Source organism: Colias philodice, chromosome 11 (assembly GCF_061535455.1).
Source record: "Colias philodice isolate Cphi_HAF_F1 chromosome 11, ilColPhil1 Martin Lab GWU primary, whole genome shotgun sequence".
Lineage (NCBI taxonomy): Eukaryota > Metazoa > Arthropoda > Insecta > Lepidoptera > Pieridae > Colias > Colias philodice.
In genome coordinates, this window is record NC_143096.1 from 740,074 (window position 1) to 759,612 (window position 19,539).

Sequence of the window (19,539 nt, forward strand, 5' to 3'; positions counted from 1 at the left end):
GTGGGTGGCTATTGGGGTAGCTATTAAGTATTAACCAATATGAGGTCAAAACTAAAATCCAAGATGTCAAGCGGTCCGCCCCGGCTTCGCCCGTGGTACATATTTACGTTTTCTCTACATAAAAACCATCCTCGTACTTCAAGGAATATAATAAAAAAAGAATTATCGAAATCGGTTCAGCCGTTCTCGAGTTATGCGCTTACCAACACATTTTGCGATTCATTTTTATATATAAAGAAGAAGAAAATTTAAGATATTAAGTACTTTGTTCTCATGCTTTGAGTTAAAATTGTACCGTAAAATAGCGTTTTTTGTTAAAAATCTGTAATAGCACCCTTATTGTGGTGCTTTTTTTTGTAATGAATTTTTAGACTTTAGTTCAATACTTAATTAAACACCCATACAATTTTGTCACGAGTCGCCTCTGGTCAAACTAACCGTTATTAGTGTTACGTTTACTCAAAATACAAAAATGAAGAAAGTATTATTTTACGCTTATTAAGGGTGCACTCACACACATCAGTCACCGTCACGGCACCGATGACTGATCGGTGACGGTTTGTATACGTATCCACAAACACCAGTCACCGTCATGTTGTCCGTCAGTCACGTCGCCGGTTTGACTGAATCATTGAACACATACATCAGGTTAGTCAGTGATTAGACGTGTGTCACGCTAGAGAACATGTAGCAATTATTGACGGTAGCACGACGCTGACTGAACTGAGACGTGACGGCACCGGGTGAGTGGGGATAAAAGTATGATACATGTATGGAAAGATTATTTGACGTGCCTGACCGGTGACGTCACTGATAGATTTCGTGCCGGCGACTGTCGTGTGGGAACAGAGTCATACTAGAACTATTGATACATATTTTTTTTTAATCCTGTCCGGTGACGTGCCGTGACGGTGACTGATGTGTGTGAGTGCACCCTAATAAAACAAAATGATGTGGAGGTAGGGAGGTGGATTTCCTCAATCGAAAAAGGGAGAGACTAGTCTACTCGACCGGCCGGCCGTAAAGGCCCCGATTATTGATGGCGGAAAGTTGTATATATGCTCTGTAGCGAAAACATTTCGCTTGCGCGATTCAGAGCAAAAAATAACATTTAAATAAAAATATTTTTTTGCGTATTATATTTTACGTATAATATTTTACGTTATAGTTTACGTTTTTTGCGTATTATATTTTACGTCAAGATACTATTTGGCACATTGATTTTTTTTGTAGCGACATCTCTTAGCTTCATTAAACCGACTTAATGCTCTAAGGCGACATCTAGTTCTTAAACGTATAAAAAAGCTTATAAAAATGCCAAATGCTACTGTGAGTGACATCTATCGACAAAATTGGGAACTGAGAAACGAGTTACGTTTTTTACTATGGCGATTGTAAGTCTTCTTGAGTAATTAGTCTATGGTATAAGTTCAATAATGAAAGCGGCGGAATGTTCTAGCGGCACTCGCCTAGTTCCCCAGATAAGAGGTGCCGGCTGGTGATAAACATGAGGACTTTATGACGGTAGCGGGTAGACCATACATAGGGTTGCAGGTTAATAATAATTTATGGTGAAAAAATTACTTAAAAGAAAGTTGACAATATTTGTATATGTATACCTATGTGTTAATCGTAAATATGTTAAAATGATTTGTTGATTACACCAAAAATTTTTTTTTTGTTTTCGGTGATAGATCTTAGTCGCAGTTTACTTTTTTTTAAATAGATATCATCTATTTTTCAATCTTCCAAAAATGGGAAAAGATAATCTAATTGAAAAAACCTTTATAAAAAAATACGTCGATTACTTTACATTTTTTCCCTTTCTCAGTTACAAAATTTAAAACAATGTAAGCAAAGTATTAATTACATTACAAATCATTTTCACACAGCAGTACCAAAATAATCAGGTAGGTAAGTATTAGTAGATAACTAGATAAGTACGTAACCCTAATAGAAACAAAATAGGGTTACTAAATAGTGAATTTAGTTTTTACTTAGGTACAGGGAAAAAGAAGTATATAGCTTGTCAAAATTCTTCTAAGTGACCTTCACTTTCAGAAAAAGGGAAAATTTACGACTCCTTATGTCAACACCATAATAATTATCCAAAAAACATAATATCTTTGCTACAGTATGTTGGCAGCCCTATTAACAACATACATTCAAAAGATAGGTGGTAATTTTATATTTGAGGAAAGCTACTGTTTTATCAAAATATGTGGTTATTTGTCACTTTTAAAATTCGTTTAGTGAAATTCAATCGGGTTTGATTCGATACCACAATCTCAAATACTCGGTAATGGGTAATAAAACGGTGTTATTGTTTTTTGATAGTCTCTTAGTTGTATCAACGAACTTCGTTCTTTCATTTTTATTTTGTTTATTTTTAACCGACTGCGGAGGGACTATTTTTAAGGTATTTCGTATTATTACATACGTATCTATTAATAATTAATTATTATTAAACTATAGAGAAATGTTAGAATAAATGGATAGGATCAATTTTATTATTACATACTAGCGGTCCGCCCCGGCTTCGCCCGTGGTACATATTTACGTTTTCTCTACATAAAAACCATCCTCGTACTTCAAGGAATATAATAAAAAAAGAATTATCGAAATCGGTTGAGCCGTTCTCGAGTTATGCGCTTACCAACACATTTTGCGATTCATTTTTATATATAAGAAGATAGGTACATACCTAGTAGGTACTTAATATTTATTCATACAATAACAACGTCGAATTGTCAGAATCACAAACTGAAGAATCGATTCTTTCGACACCAGAAAGCTATTTTATTTGTGATGTTATATAGGAATATATCTGACATAGGAATTATGTATTAAGGTGATGTACCTAGGTACCTACTACTTATGTTATTTTAATTTTTATCCCGGATCAACCCGAACGGAAACGTGGTAAGCGGCTCATTAGTTGGTATAAACATGGACTAATAGAATCTAAAGTAGTCTATGGTATAAATTAAAAGCTAAAAACTATGCTACATTCAATAGGACCTAAGTTATTATTAGGTATTATAAACAATTTTTTATCAAGGCAGGTCAAATAGTTTCGGAGTTCAAAAGATTTATTTGTAAAAAGTAACATGTAACGGTGATTAACACAGCAGAGAGGAATCGATGGACCGAATTAATCGAATACTTGAATGCATTCCAAATTCATTGAACTTTGTTCATCCAAGCATCGAATTAGAACTGCATATCGACGACATAATCGATTTACGACGTGAATCGATTTTGTACATCTATTTTTGAGTAGGTAACATAGAAATTGATTTATTGATATTGAAATAGATATAAATTATTCGAACAGATTGTACGTAACTTGTTACCTAGATACAATTTTATTTTTGAAAGAATATCTTCATTTCAAAATTCTAATAGGTACCTACTAAATACTTATTTCTATTAGGTACCTAGGCAACGTGCGTGCATTCAAACCGTAGACAGAGAAACCAAAATTGGTTACTCTGTCTACGATTCACACTTTTCGCAGCTATTGAAGGAAATAATATAAAAAAGTTTACAATGATGTTTCAATCGTTAGACTATTGATAACATAAAAATATGAAAACATTCTTACTTACCACAGCTTTCGAGAATACGTTATTGGTATTTCATTGGAAGCAGATTTCACAATAAAAAAAAATCACTCGTAAATAAACGTTAAAAACGATATTACAGCCATTCAGCAGTTAATTTTAAACAAGAAGCCGGTAATCACCTCATCTCACGCCGGTATTAAGTTAAATGCGCCAACTTTCGCCATCTAGTGGTATGATGATAAACTAATTTCAATTGGTTTCAGCGCCATCTTTATATCTTATAAATAATCATTCGTTTTTATATGCATTCCTAGGTGGCGCTGCACCGCAACGTTAATTTTTATTTTTTATAAAAACATTTTTTTATACATTAATTCTCATTAATTTAATTGGAAATGTGTAAATTATTAATTATTTTTTTGATAAATAAAAATATTAATAGACAATAGTAACTTGATTATGGATTGGGCTGTGGGCAATAAATATGACCATAGACTAAAAGTTTGTAATTTGTATTTGTCAACAGTCAAAACTCGAAAGAAACGGTTTTGAATTTCTAAAAGTTTTAAAGTTTTTAGTTTGTATTTTGTAATGATTAGTTTTGACTAAAAAAATAATTTATATTAATATCTTAATAGTACGTATTCAAACGCCTTAAAAATCAAGTTTTTTAGACGTAAGATTATCATCTGTATCTTAAACTATCAATAACACCATGTCGCAACAGCAAACGAAAAATTGCATTACGTTACGAGGATCTGCGCAAATAATTTGCGAATATTTGAGTAAGTTACGATTATCTTCTTGTATAACTTATTTTTCTGAATTGCAGAAATTTCTTTACAAAATACAGTCTCAGTTCCTAATGAAATACTTACAAAGTTTGCTAACAAGTTACAGCATGTATCTTTTTTCAGAGTTTGCAATCAATTCAGTTCTATTTCAAAGAGGATTATACCCACATGAAACATTCAAAGCAGAACAGCAATATGGAATAACTTTACTCTTATCAGAAGATCCACAAATCAAGAATTTTCTAAATAATCTTTTGTCACAAAGTGAAGGTAATTCAAATTTTTATTCATTCTTATGTTTAATCTTTCCATGTGACTTGTGAGCAATCTAATATACTTACATAATAGATAATACTAATATAATAATTTTTATTACTACTATATAATAATAATACTTGTTTTACATTACTACTTTTACATTACATTACTAATATAATAATAATACTTATTTTATAAAACTTTGTACTTATTAATAAAACTTTATTATTATTATTAACAGTGGTGAGCTTTTCTACTTGTGCTTGAAAATATTTAATTAACTAGCTGCTCACCCACTACCTGCCTACGACAAGCAACATTTTTAGTTAGTTTGTCAAAAAACTCAAAATCTTTAACATTATAATACCAATACTCAAATCCTATGAGATAAAAATCTATGTTATATTTGAATATTTACTAATATTGTTTTTCACACATTTCAGAATGGATAATAAACAAGAAAGTTAGCAAGCTATCACTAGTAATTATAAATGTAGCGAACAAAGAAATCTTAGAATGCTGGGATTTCAACATACAGTATGAAGATGGTGATGTGGCATTATCAAAGGAGAAAAACGAACAAGTCGGTAGCAAAGATCTCAAGAAAATACAACAAGAAATAAGGGCTGTAATGCTTCAAGTAGCCGCTACAATATCGTATTTACCGTTCTTAGACTGTAGGTGCTCTTTTGATGTGCTAGTGCATGCGAAAACAGATTGTGATATACCAGAAAAGTGGTCGGAAGCCGAGCCTATAGCTATAACAAACGCACAAAATGTGCAGCTTAAGTCTTTCTCGACGAGTTTGCATAAAATGGAGACAGTGGTTAGTTATAAACTCGCTGATTAGTGTAAGTATAAGTGTAAGTTCTATTTATTGAAACTCAATTTTGAGGATAAACGCTTAAATATCAAATATTGTATGGAAATCTTTGATATTGTATCAAGTTTACTTGATATATACATTTAAATGTGTGGCAAAAAAATATTGTATAAATTCATAAATAATTTAAGTGACATTTCCAAACATAACATAAACAAGGGAAAAACCTTTTTGAGCTACTATTTTTAAATCAACATTTGCATAATAAAATTGTTTATTAATGTAAACTAGGCATATATTAAATAAAAAAAAATATTTATAGCAACTAGTTCTCAGATATAACTATCAATTAGTTAAATAAAGAGTAATTTTTACTGTTTAGATTTCTTTTAAATATAGGTAGTTAGGTCTATCAAAAAGAAAAATATAGTGGATTTATCATGTTTCAATTACTGACATAAGATACACAAAAAAATAGTGTTATAATTTATACAACTCTTTTTAAGTGAAAGCTGCTGCAATGTGTGTTTATATAGTTAGCTCTCATTGAAAGTATTAATGACATAATATATAAAATTAAAACATCCAAAATTCTATTTAATAATAATATTATGTTACCCACAGCACACAGGCACAAGGTATTTTTGATTTAAAACAAGCTTACAAGTTTACTTTAATAACTCAGGCCCCGGAATCACAGACACAATAGACCGATTGGGCCGTTCGGGGCTCAATGGGTTAACAGCATGTAAAACTATTCCTTTGTCTTTCTTTCTCGCAACTCATAGAGGCTTCATATTGTACCTAATCCAGCTGCTTTTTTTAATTGCTTAAGTAGCAAGTCCAAAACCATAAATGTAAAATAACCTTCTAAAGCAAATACCACACATTTAAACTAATTATAATGTTATAGCAACTTTCCCTCCCGTGATCATGTTACTCAACAAATTTTTACCATGAATTTTTCCTTATTTGTAGAAATATTACTGTATTTTATAAGTTTTGAAAGTAGCTTTCAATACACCCCAAGGCATGTATGTAGGATTATCATTAAGAGCCAATAAAACAAGTGATAGAATTCAAAATAAGGTTTTCCTATTATCTATTGCTGTCACACTAAGCCGCAAGCCTCCCTCGTAGAGCGCGACAGGGACAACTGCAGTTCGGGCGGAACATACCTAGGAAAATAACGCAAATTCGACATTCCGTAGTCCCCTGTTTCCTTCTCCGATACTGGACCGATTTCATTACTTTTTTCATAATTTAGTAGAGAAAAGTATAGGCTATGTTCCTATGTCTTGCTTTTTTTATACATATTATAATGTTCAAAAATTAGTTTTATGGAAGACGGAACATAACGGAAAATCTGTCCTTTTTCTTACGTTTTGAAAGATTCATATCTGTTTTAATAATTAAGATATGACAAAAAGGAAAACATAGGAACATGGCGAAAGTTACCATAGATGAATAGTAAAAATATATTGCTCTAGTGGCACAATACAGGGAGGAAACAGGGGACTACATTTGTATGGAAAAACGGCTCTTTTGTTTGCTCTTAAGATATAATAGTTAAACTTTTATGTAGGTATATATTTGTTTCATAATACATGGATTTATCTATGTATTTTTAACTGCATGAATATATAATATAAAATATTAACTACCTTTGTTTGCAAGAAAATTTGCACATAGAATTTTAATACCTATCATTTAGTTAATAATATGTACCTACATATTTGTATTGATCATGTGTTGGCAACTGATTATTTTAAAATTGTTTCATTGCTTTTTAATCTCTTATTTCAATATTCATTGAACTTTTAAAACATTTGTGTAACCTGTGTACATATTAGATTGTAAAATGAAATTATTAATAAAATACCTACATACATTTTGAACTAAAATGTTCAAATATAAATGTATTATTATGAAAACTGTAAAAATATAAAATTTTAACCTTATAGTAGTATTACGATAAACTCGTGTTCTTTTAACATCAGTAGTTCAATATAAAATTGGCTTTGTATGAAATATTTTTGAATAGTTTTATGTTTTGTAAGATATACATACATGTAATTTTATAGTACTTAGCTTTAAAGTTAGGCTAAATTACAATCGTGTGTAAATAAATGTTTTCTTTTTATACATAAATTCTTTTATTTGTAACGTGGCCGCTTGATTATGATATAATATGATGATGATATAATGTCACAAGATATTCATTTAATATAATATTGTGTTATATATTTTTATTTCATAACATTAATGAGCAAAAATCAAATAAATTTCTTCTAACAAGTTTTTCATTTGACTCTTTGTATCTAAGGAGTTAAGGATTAAAACAAAATGTGGATTTTTCATTATTTTATTTAACAAGCACTTAAAAATAGCAATACGGCTAGAATAAATAGTGTTATCCAGCAAATAATACTGTACAATAATAATAATTACAACTTAACTTTACGGGATTACATGAGGTGGTTCTTGGCAAGAATTGTATTTCTTTTATTAAAATTACATAAAGTCCAATTATTAACATAATATTATGTATTTGTAAGTGTTTAAAATTTGTATCGTGAATTCGGCAGTAACAATTGATTGAAAAATGAACGTTAATATTCTCAAGTTTTGGAATTTACGAATCTTATAAAGCAATAATGTTTAGATATCATCAGATATAATTATTATAACGAGTATTAATTTATTGAAGATATAAACTAATTTCTCGTATGTACCTATGTAGAATATATATAAAAATTGTCTAAAAAGTAAAAATTAGTTGCAAAATTGTTCACTAGATGTCGTCTTATGTTTTGAAAAATTATAACAGTTGAGCATGTAACATGTATTAAATGTTACTTGTTGTTAACATGTATTAAATGTTACTTGTTGTTGTTGTTAAATGCTACTTTTATAGAAATCACCACTTCTGTACCAATTTTTAAACAGTACGTGAGGCAGGAATATTAGATACAATTTGACGTCATCAATAATTAATAAAAATGATACATTCAGGGTTGACATTACTAAAATTAACATTATTTTATAATTTATTCAATACTTCAAAGAGGTGGGAGAAAGGTGGGATTATTAAATAAGTTACTGGCCTGTTATTATAAAAGCGAATATTAGTAAAAATAAAAGGTTCCATTCAATATTATCGATAGATAAACATCTATTAGGCACTCGATATTAAACTAGAAATTAATGTTCACATTATTTAACAAGTAGAATGTAAATTGAGTATTAAAATATAACTGTAAAAAGACAGCACCATTATAAAAAAATTGCATTAGTAATATAAGTACTTATTGTCTTGTAAGTCTTTTCCGCCAACAGGAAATTTATATTTATGAAATAAATGAAAGACAAGTTATGTCATGTTACTTAGATATATCACATAATATGAAACTTGAATCTACTATTAAACCGGAATATAGAAAAATATTTCCTATAAAAATGTTCAGTATCTGCCTCCTTTTCATCTAAGTTATATGAATTGTATTAAACATATTATTAAAATATAGCCACTATGAGTACTGTACAAATTGTCTTTAAAAAATATCATACAACGCATTAACAATAAACAATTATAAATTAATATTAAGGCTTTTCACACTCATGAAGCTAAAAAATAATTAAATATGACTGAGGTGGGATTTGCCTGATCGATTTCGAATTAAAAAAAATATTATTTTTTCTAATGACTCCGAAAAAAATATTATAAATGCGTATAATTGCAACATTATGCAAGTTTTTTTTAATATTTTAAATATACTCCTAAATTGCAAGTGAAATACGTTCGGGGCTTGGGCAGTGATATACGATCTAATGAGTTTCATTCGGGAATGATTTGTGACATTCGTTCAGCGTTTTCCGTACTTCACCATAGTCGTTCACCCAGACCTGTACACAGAAAAATCGATTAACAACAAGAATTAAATAAACAGAAAAACATTTAAATTGTTAACAATAGTAAATATATTTTGAGGAATTACTCCTTACATAAGACTATAGATAGAACTATGATTCGCAGGTGCTAGATCTATTGAATAATTAACCGAGATATTCCCAAAAATATATTTAAGATTGTGGAAGAACATGTTTAGTTTAACATGCACCGTTACTTGTTAAATATATTCTCACAACAAATATTAAGTACAATTAGATATTATTTACATTTATCCCATAGACATGCATGAAGCATGCTCCCACAGACATTAGTAGAAAGCATTAATCACTTTACATTTATAAAAAGTATGAAAAAATGTAACACTGTATTGAAAAAATTATAGTGGCACAGTCGCGTTACATTGTTTCATCTCTTAAACAAAATGAGTGCGGATAGGAAAGGTAAGTGCATGTTAAAAATGTCCAGAAATACGTACCATGTTCCACTTTAATTCCATAGATTTTGAAGGATTTTGGGATAGTTTGAGAGAAAAATAAAAACAAAAGTTATCGCCTCTCAGTTAATTCCATCACTCATTCTTTTATTGTAATTTTGGTTTCTTTGTTACATAACTAACATTTGTGTGTTTCTTAGTATTTGTTGTGAGACTTAGAAAAAGTAATGTGACGTCAATGCAACAGGGCTGAAAATATATGGTTATTTGGTTAACAAAAAATATGAAAGCGTATGACATCACTTCACCTTAATGCCCTATAATCTTCACATTAATATAATAAATAGTCAATTCTAGTTTAATTAAATATAAATAATGGACTTATAGAACTTTATACAAAATGAAAATATTGTTAACAAAACCATTCATCGTACAGTTCGGTCCCATTCAGTAAGTTACATGAAAGCTAGAAACTATAAAAGGGTAGGAATCTGACGTTTTAATAAACTTTCACTCACTCATTAGACGCACTCATGAAATTCATGTATAAATTAATAATTATTTGTATTCTGCTCTTTGACTAGGTAAAAAATAACATGAACGAAATTTAAAAAATTTTGATAAAATTAAATAGTAGGTACAAAACATACGGGACTGTAAAATTCACGTGTGCAAGGCGAGAAAGAGTCTAGAATTTGTATTAATAGAAAACGATCCTAATAAAACCTTACCCTAGTAGATATGTACATAACTTGCAAGTCTCTTCATCTGAATATTACATACTAAAGTTATCAAACCTTATGAGTTATAACAATATAATAATTCGCAAAATACAGTAAAATATTTACAACTTCGAAAACCGAACAATAAATTCAATAATAATTATCGCGTTAATTTTTATCGAATTTATTACCTGTAAGATAGGATTTCAATGGACAATTTTATCTATTACTGTCGGTAAATTTATCCAAATAGTAAGATTCGTCTATTAAAAACGCTTAAAATTATAATCTCACTGGGCCAGCTATTTATACAACTAAAAAATAATTTAAAGCTTCGCTAAAAGATAAAACTATAGAAAACAAAACTCAGAATAATATAGAATCTACTTGTATTCTCGGTTTGGTTGCGAGAACCAGAGGTTCTATGAGAGAATAACGGCCATGCAAACAGCTGGCCCTAAAACGATTACAAGTTGTCAGCAGACAACTGTTCAACGAGCATAACGAATATTTCTAAAATATCATCTGGCAAATAATTGTATTACTAGACGTGAACATTAACATTACTATTGCAGTCTTGAATCTTGGCGTGATAATAAAATGCTTTTCATGTCACAATTTTAAAATGGCAATACTAAATGTTTTTTTAATCGAACGTGTCAAATCAATGACAATTGTTATGGCGGTAACATCAGCATCGTTCGGATGCTTGTACCTAAATATTCATCTGTGTTGAATGTTCGGATATTGATTTTTCTAGAATACATAGAGGTGGGTGGGATGTGGTCGAAACGCCCGCTAACAGTAGTAGGACGTGGAGAGGCCCAGTTTGCATGTGTAGGAATGATACATACTGCTCCTGTTCGACACGTCCTTGTTCTCGCAGCGTTGTCCATTGAAGCCTTCTGGGCATCTGAAATTTGTGTTAAGAATACGTGAATAACGCGCTTTATTTAAAAATAATACGAACTTTACAAACAGGTATATTCATGAATTTGATATTTTTGGTTTTATGGCATTCATTTTTCTATTCTTTATAAAATAAGTAATTACCATTAAACAAAATTTATATGAAATAAATAAACACAAATATCTTACTTGCAAGCCTGTTCTTGAACAAGCTCGAAGAATAAACAGGTGCCTCCGTTGAGGCAATAGGAGGAGGGGTCTGGCATAGGACACGGCGCACCGATCATTGCTGAAACATAAATTTTTCTTATTAATATTAAAGTAACTAAGTATCAGATTTTCCAGACATGAAAATTATCACACTGTGTAGGTGTATAAAAAATTTGAGCGTGTGCTCGTTTGTTATAGTAGGTACCTATTCTGGATGTGACTTTCTTAAGGAAAGGTAAAGGAAAGGTTAAACAATCATGGAAAATATGAATCTAAACTGGCATTAAAATATGAACTGTAAATTTCCAGTCATCAGTGACGCAGTTAAAGGTCTTAATTAATTACTAAGGATCATTGATCAAATATTTTGCTATTTATAGAACAGATTAGTAAATAGTTATGTCAAAATCCATAGACTAATCAATCAAATAATAATAATAAGTAGATACAATCTATATCCGTTAATCGTTATACATGCAAATGCGAGTCCCGTTGATCAGTACAATGCAAATGTTGGGTAACTGATCGCGAGGCATTGTCGCGTTCACGGAACAGATTTAGTTCTCACATACTGTACACACGGCAATGTATACCGGTGGCACACGACACCTACGCTGTTAGATGATACACTTTAATGACATAATTGTGATGGAACGTAACACGCGATCGCGATCGCGATGGTACAAACATATGATGCTGATGCTGGGAATTGATGTGTATATTAGTTGATGTTAAAACATACTCGCAAAATAGTGATGTTCTATACTTTTTTACAGGTTATGAATACATATTATTTAATCGGTATTGCGGATTGCCATATTGGCTGATTAAGCACACTTATATTTGTTAAATCATTGTAATTAGAGATTTATCACTACTAAACTCTACTTTCAATATTACAACTTTAAACAACAACATGTGATGATTAATATATTATAGGAATTGATGGATATGGGCAAGACAATGCAATTTTAAAGTGAAACTTTTATTACATCGTCTCAAACTTTTTGGTCTGTGTAGCGCATGTCGTGTGTATCGCGGCTGCCGAGTAGGTATACCTACTCGGCAGCCGACTGACACGCGACATGCGCTACACAAAGCAGTGTTACGGTTCCGAAACCGTTCAAACAGTTTCACTTTTACCGTGGTTTCATAAAACCACACAACATTTTTCACTCTTGCTACAAAAAATCCTGTAAATGTTAAGCCAGTGACAGAGTAGGTAATAGATATATTATCTTCATTCGAATAGGTATTTGTTTTTTCTCTACTCACAAGTATCAGGCGCCGAAGTGGCAGGCGGCAACACGCTGACGTTAGCCGAGGCGATCGCCGGCGGCCCCACGGCGCCCTGCGCCCTGCACTCGTACGTCGCGGCGTCCTCGCGCCGCGCGTGCCTTATCACTAACACCGAGCGCCTTCTGAAATTCAGCGCAACTATAGTTAATAAATCTGTATAAATAAATCAATAAGATTTGTAAATTTTAATCTTGATGCGGAAATAATAGCGTTTTAAAAATGACTTTTAGTCTTAATTGAAAGGTGAAGAAGTTTTTGAAATTTCATCCAATTAAGTAGGTAGATACCACAAAGACAGATTATAATTTGTTACTGTGGTAACTGAGAAATAAATAATCTGTATCTAATCGTTCATATTTAATTGACATTGACAGCTAGATACTTATTTGCGCGCCATTAAGAAAAAAAAGAAAGCCATTTGAAATCCGAACAAATAGACTCAAAATATGTTTGCAAAAAATGCCTTTGTCATGACATACGGCTCGTTTAACCGAGTACAATTACGTCACAAGACATGAATGAAGTCTTATCTAAAGCAAATAAACTAACGGGAATTAACGACCCGTGAAATTGCAGTTCGCATCACTTGATCATAATTGCCTCTCATAATTGGTCCTTCTAATACGCTCTCGGTTAATCAACGCTATTATGAGTGTGTTTACATAAAATAATATGCCGTTTTATTTTTCACAAATCGTAAATGGGTATACCTAAGTCGATTGCATTAGATTTTTTGTGTGTATAAACTCAAACCTTTCCATGTTCTGTAATCATTTATTTTGAGCTATCTGTATAATCTCACTATTTTACAATAATATGTTATATGATACATGCTGCAGCCTTTTTAGAGTAGGTATGTATTTATATGTAAAATAATCTTACTAGAAATTGTGTAGTATATTTAATTATTGATCTAGAAAACATTTGAAATACCTAATTATTTTGTTTATATAAATTTAAATTTATTATTTTGTTTACATTAAAAACATTAGGTATTTACTGAAACTTTTCCACAAAACTAGTTCAGTAAAATTCCACTAGATGGCACTATAATCAAAACACAATATCAACGGTTTATAGCAAAACATAATGACCATTCGGCTGATGTAAGCCCCATATGTATTGTAATGTATTTGGATCAAGATCGACGTCTTATTGATCCGTTAATTAGAACATCACATGTGCAATTAATGGCGGTTTGAATTAGCAAAGACACCGACTAATGGCTATCATTAATTATTTCAGGCACAACAAATAAAGACTAGTGTGTTACGCGTTGTGTTGGTTTCTTTGTGAATTGTTATGGAATAATTGCTATTTTATTGTAGTTATTTATAGAGCCATTTCGTATAATTTCTCAAAATCCAATGCAACAAAATTCATCGAATCCAATTAATGCTGAAAGATCCCCTATCGTCTTTAGATATTATAAAGCCGTATCGAACGTGATAAGTAGGTTATTTTTTTATAAATAAAACATTACCTATAATTATACCCTCCAAACATGCATGTAGTTTTCCTTCAGCTCTATCATGGCTCTATCATAAGGATTAATCTACATTGATTCTAAAATAACGACATAACCATAGATTATAGATGCAATATCTTTGTGAAATAAAGTCTCTACTCTCTACTAATCCCCTCACTATAATATAATATTGCAAAAGTGTGTTTGTTTGTTTGTCTTCACATTGTAATGAACATAATTCCAAGGCTAGAGCACTCCCTAGCTCTAGAAAATTTAAAATTACTATTTACTCTATTTTGAATTTACTTCGACCATACAGTATGTTCTTCATCATACACATAAGACCATGAAATACCAAACCAAGTATTACCTGAAACTCTGCACCCGGAATCTCCTTAAAGCAATATCAGCCACTGGCCTGCCGTCCCTGTACCACGAGATCCGTGGCGGCGGCCGCGCGCTCGCCCGACACTCGAGTTTCACGCGGCTGCCGCGCGTCGTGCGTACCGACTGCATCGGCTCGACCCGCGCGGGACTACCTGGGTAGGGGGAAGAATTTGTGAAACATTATAGAAATATAGAGATTACACAAAACTTATAGGTCATAAATCAGTGGGTATGTTTCTAAAAATACAACTGCTGTTTTAGTTTTCATTTAATTAGCTAATTACATTACTTATAAACACGTGTGCATAATATAATAATTTGATATTTGAGCTTTTGAGGCATTAGTGCATAGATGTTTGCGATAAGATTTATCCCGATATCTAGGTATGTTTGAATATGTATTGCATTGTAAGTGATCTAATAATCGTATCTATAGATATATTAATCTAAGAAAATGAAATGAAAAGAAAGTAATATCTTGCAGTGGTTTTATTATAAGAAATTATATCATAATTAATTTTGTAATGTAAATAAAAAAAAACGAAGCGACCTATTTTTTGCGTCACAGAATAGCGAATATGCGGATACAGTACCTAATGAATTTCAAATAACGATGTTTTCTTGTCATTCTGTTACAATTTACGAAATTATATGTATATTCTGTTAAAAGTATGATATAATAACATTGTGCCTTAATATAGAGACTTCATCACGTACATTTAAAATCAAATACCAAAGCAAAGGAAACATATAATTACCTCTTATTTACTATACTTTGTCACCTTAAGACGAGGAAATATTACACCTATTAATTCACCTCATTACAATCAATTGCCAAGTCACTTATGTATTTGAAAACAAACATTACGTAGATATATTTTCAAAGCGTAAAGACGCCTTTAAAAGTTCCCAACTAAAAATAAAGTCCTGTCATTAGGCCAACGGCCTTATTATACTCTGTGACGAGTTACATATGTAGGATCGAAATAGCATATTATCTATACGTTCTTCTCTATGAGGGTGACAAAAAATTGGCTCCATTTCAGTTTTAGTGTAATTCATTGATATTCTTGGATGCTAAACGGTCGGACAAAGTGATGTATGATGTCATCAATTTATTGTTTTCCCGCTTTTATTTTGCATTTGTGAATTGTCAAGGAGTTAAAGAATAATTGCAGTTTTATTGCGATGAATAACAAGGCTGGATAGGGGTGAAAATTGCATTTAAATAAAATGAAAGAGATTATGATGATGTGTCATCGTTTCATATTTTTCTCTAATATTTTTTCTGGAAATTCAGCAGTTAATGATGGCGCTGAAAGATACTGTATTCAGTTTATTCATCTTTTCGTTTTATATGTTTATTTTCAACAAAAAGCTTACTTTTTGTTATTATTAAAATCTTAAGCTCTATCTTTTTTAGTCAAAATAGTATTTTACAGTTAGAAAATTTCTTTATCTATCAAAATATTAAAGAAATTTCAATGTCTTTCGATTTTAAATGTATGCAAAACTCTGAATTTCATAAATTTCAAATTGAAAATATCATTCATCACGAAGTAACCATGACTCCAAGAAGAAGGGTTTTACGTGAACGTGCTAACTATTCCCATTAAAGATTTATCTAAAAATACAGTGAAGTATGTGTAAATAACAAAGGCCCATTAAACCTAGTGTCAGTTCTGCCAATATATGACGTCAGCCCATTGAACCTCCTACGTACTACTTTCATTCACAAATCCAACTTGGAATTTCTAGAGACTGTCAATGCCCTCGCCTAAAAATATGACAATACTATAATAGACTTTTAACGTCATATTTGTGGGTGAAGTCCACTTCGAAATAAGTCTGGTTAGGGGTAGTAAAGTGTCGATATGAATTGGCGTTGCTGAAATCGGCAAAGGAAAAGTTGTGTGAAAACTGATAAGGATTCTGGTATATTTAGATTCAGTCATTACTCGAAGATAATTTTATGATTCAGATTTCTTGAATCTTATAATATTGGTTAATAAACAGAAGACTAGTCTTTGACATTTCAAACTCAATAATCTTCAATTTTCAATTAGTTGCTGCGTTAATAGCCGCGTCCAGACCGACCGAGCGCGGCTCGCGAGTCCCGCTCGCGAGCCAATAGCTCGGCCGGTGTGGACGGCGCTCGGGCTTCCTCGGGCGCACGTTGGCTCGGCCGAGCGCCGCTCGACCCCGAGCCATGCGTTGTCGGTTTTTGGCGATGCTCAAAGGCGGCTCAGTCCGAGCGGCTCGCCCGGTGTGGACGGACGTAACGACGCTCGCGAGCCAGAATCAAAAATGGATAAAGAAGACAGTATTCGCTTAATACAACTTTACGGAAGCTTCAAAATGTTATGGGATTCGAAAGATCCAGATCATTTAAATAAAAACAAGCGACTTCCTGTTCCTTTAACAAACTGTTACCGTATTGGTTTCGGTTTTGGTACAATTTTTTAATCCAGATTTTTTGTTTCTTTTTTCTTTTTTTTATGATACCTATATCCAGACAACACAAGCGCCGCAGCAGCTAATAAAACGTGGTTTTCCATCGTTATACGGAGATAAACTGAATGCTCAAACCGGCTCACCTTGGCTCGCGAGTGCGGCTCGGAACTTTACACAAATAGCTCTGGTGCCACGGCTCGCGAGCAGGAAGTCTGAGCGCGGCTCGCGAGCCGCGCTCAGCCGGTCTGGACACGGCTATTGAGCAACAGAAGTTATCTTGAGATATCCGATAGACGCTGAAATTTTACCTTTACGCAAAATTTACCTTACACATAACACTATCAGCGTTAACACTAAAACATTTTATAGAACATTTTATCAAAGCTCTTAAAATTTAAATCAACGTATATTTCACGTACATGTTCAACCCAGAAAACAAAATGTGTACTTGTAGAACAATGAACATCATATTGAAGATATCTGTAAAATACGCTTACAGTAGACAATTTTTCATAGACTTTTCCACATTATCGAATAGTATTAACGGCTTCAACTATCTGAGTGACATTTTTATTCTACCGTTAACTTTGTCAACGTTTGGCGAGGATCCAACACACCTGAGCTCTTCCTGAGGATGTGACGAACTATTTATGAAGCTTACCAACTGACGAGACGGGATAATTGGCCTGCCCAGATTCGTGACGCCACTATTTTTATATTATGAAATTGATCGGCGAATACTCAAAAAGGATGAAGTACAATTTACTCACTGTACAATTAGGCAAAACGAGAAAAACTGGGAGATGTCCATGGTGGAGAGTGCTATGAAATTATCTAGTAGAGAAGACTAAGGCTAGCCCGTAAAGAAGGCATTGAAATCCGTACTATGCTTTTATCTGTTCTGTGGTAATTTGCCCTACAGACACACTACACCAACAAAAATCACGCACATGTCTATGAAATTTTCAAAACAAAAGAAGGTTTTACGTCCATCTTTAATTTTAAGAGAATTCCGCCGAATACCAGTTAAAGGAAGTCCGTAATGATTAATCGAATATGATTCTGGGACGTTTATAGTTCATCGTTAAGCGACGTCGCCGCTCTTCCTCGTAGGAAAACTGGAACATACTTCTTACAAATAACCGAGGCAATTAAAGACAGGCGGTCAGTAAAGTGTTTGAAAATAAACGAAGTGCATCACAATAGTAAAACAGTACGTAAACAGCGCTCGAAATAGGCAAGCCTGCGCCTGAGGATTGCCGAAAGTAAACAGTGAGGCAATATTTTAGTATGTATTAATGATTAAATTGGTTTTATATTGTCGTAATAGATTGTTGAATTTAGAGGAAGTAGTAAGAAATTCTCCTCTGTGAGCTGTTATGCAATTTGGGTTTATAATCTGTGCTAATTTTTCATCTGCAAGTTCACTTGCATGCACACAATTTCCAACCTTAATATTGCTATTTTAAGAGAAGCAGTGTATGTATATTTACTTACAGTAATTCTAAATACGAAAAATTCTGATTCAAATATAGAAGCAAAGCAATTCACGCAAAATTTTAATCGGATTTAGATAAATTTAAGAAAAGATCTCTGTCTATAGTAAAAGTAGTAAAACCGCAAGCATATTCTAGTTCATAATATAAGTACCTATGGCTTACAAACAATACAGACTTAACAACTCTTAAAAATCCATCGTGTGTGTTCCCTTGCCTTATAAAACAAAACTTTACAATCTTAAGCCACAATTTATTACTTGGTACAATACACATATGGAATTAAGTCATATAATTGTAAATATTATGTTCATAGAACGTGTAACATCGATGCTGTTAAAAGGTAATAACTTTTTATACATTCATTTTTAATACTTTATTCAGACTTCATTTCTCTTTGTGATTTATATCGATTGGTTCGTTTAAGTTGCATCTGAATATAATGTCTTAATTAAAGGGAAATAGATATTTTAGAATCAACATTTTGAATCTACGTTATTTGAATTCAATAGACATTAAAGAATTGACAAAATAAATGGAAAGTAGTACAAAATTTATTCTGGCAACGATTTACATGTAAGCATTTAAATTACTAAGAAATTTGTATAACTCAATATGTAGATTTAATTAGCACAGAAATATAAAACAGAGTGATTCACCTACTGTAAAAATTATGTGTGTGGTATACTTTCATTGAGATAAATGTGCCAGCCAAATTAATTGTATTCTTGTTGGCATCGATAATTGTAAGGGTCGAATAATTTTAGAATCGCTAAAGTAAATTAAAAACAAATACACAAAAGC

At 32.0% G+C, this 19,539-nt stretch overlaps 2 protein-coding genes and 1 long non-coding RNA gene across 4 annotated transcripts in view; 1 reads left to right on the plus strand and 2 right to left on the minus strand.

Annotated features, from left to right (window-relative positions):
• Positions 1–3,734, minus strand: part of LOC149484330 (uncharacterized) — a 73,445-nt gene extending 69,711 nt beyond the window's left edge. Inside the window, exon 1 of the long non-coding RNA XR_016316250.1 lies at positions 3,612–3,734. This is a non-coding gene — a long non-coding RNA (uncharacterized LOC149484330). The remainder of the gene's footprint in view (positions 1–3,611) is intronic.
• Positions 3,735–4,100: 366 nt separating this feature from the next.
• Positions 4,101–7,434, plus strand: mad2 (mitotic arrest deficient 2). The gene is made up of 3 exons (XM_089700454.1): positions 4,101–4,354; positions 4,487–4,633; positions 5,065–7,434. Exons 1-3 carry the CDS (start codon positions 4,285–4,287, stop codon positions 5,469–5,471), a joined length of 624 nt encoding a protein of 207 aa, XP_089556580.1. The 5' UTR covers positions 4,101–4,284; the 3' UTR covers positions 5,472–7,434.
• A 361-nt stretch (positions 7,435–7,795) lies between these two features.
• The window catches only part of vn (membrane-bound neuregulin protein vein), a 55,601-nt gene continuing 43,857 nt past the window's right edge, over positions 7,796–19,539 (minus strand). Inside the window, exons 2-6 of one of the 2 annotated variants that reach the window (XM_089700467.1) lie at positions 14,769–14,937; positions 12,907–13,052; positions 11,611–11,710; positions 11,367–11,425; positions 7,796–9,350 (exon numbers count right to left, since the gene is read on the minus strand). In XM_089700467.1, the coding sequence (XP_089556593.1) occupies positions 9,328–9,350; positions 11,367–11,425; positions 11,611–11,710; positions 12,907–13,052; positions 14,769–14,937 (497 nt within the window). In that variant the 3' untranslated portion in view covers positions 7,796–9,327. Of the gene's footprint in view, positions 9,351–9,902; positions 11,426–11,610; positions 11,711–12,906; positions 13,053–14,768; positions 14,938–19,539 lie in introns of those variants that run through there. The other variant, XM_089700466.1, reaches the window with a different exon arrangement.

Excerpts from the sequence above, each read along its gene's own strand:
- mad2 (XM_089700454.1), top strand. The coding sequence starts at position 4,285 with ATGTCGCAACAGCAAACGAAAAATTGCATTACGTTACGAGGATCTGCG. Across the intron at positions 4,355-4,486 it reads AATAATTTGCGAATATTTGA|AGTTTGCAATCAATTCAGTT; the intron begins GTAAGTTACGAT and ends ATCTTTTTTCAG. Across the intron at positions 4,634-5,064 it reads TCTTTTGTCACAAAGTGAAG|AATGGATAATAAACAAGAAA; the intron begins GTAATTCAAATT and ends CACACATTTCAG.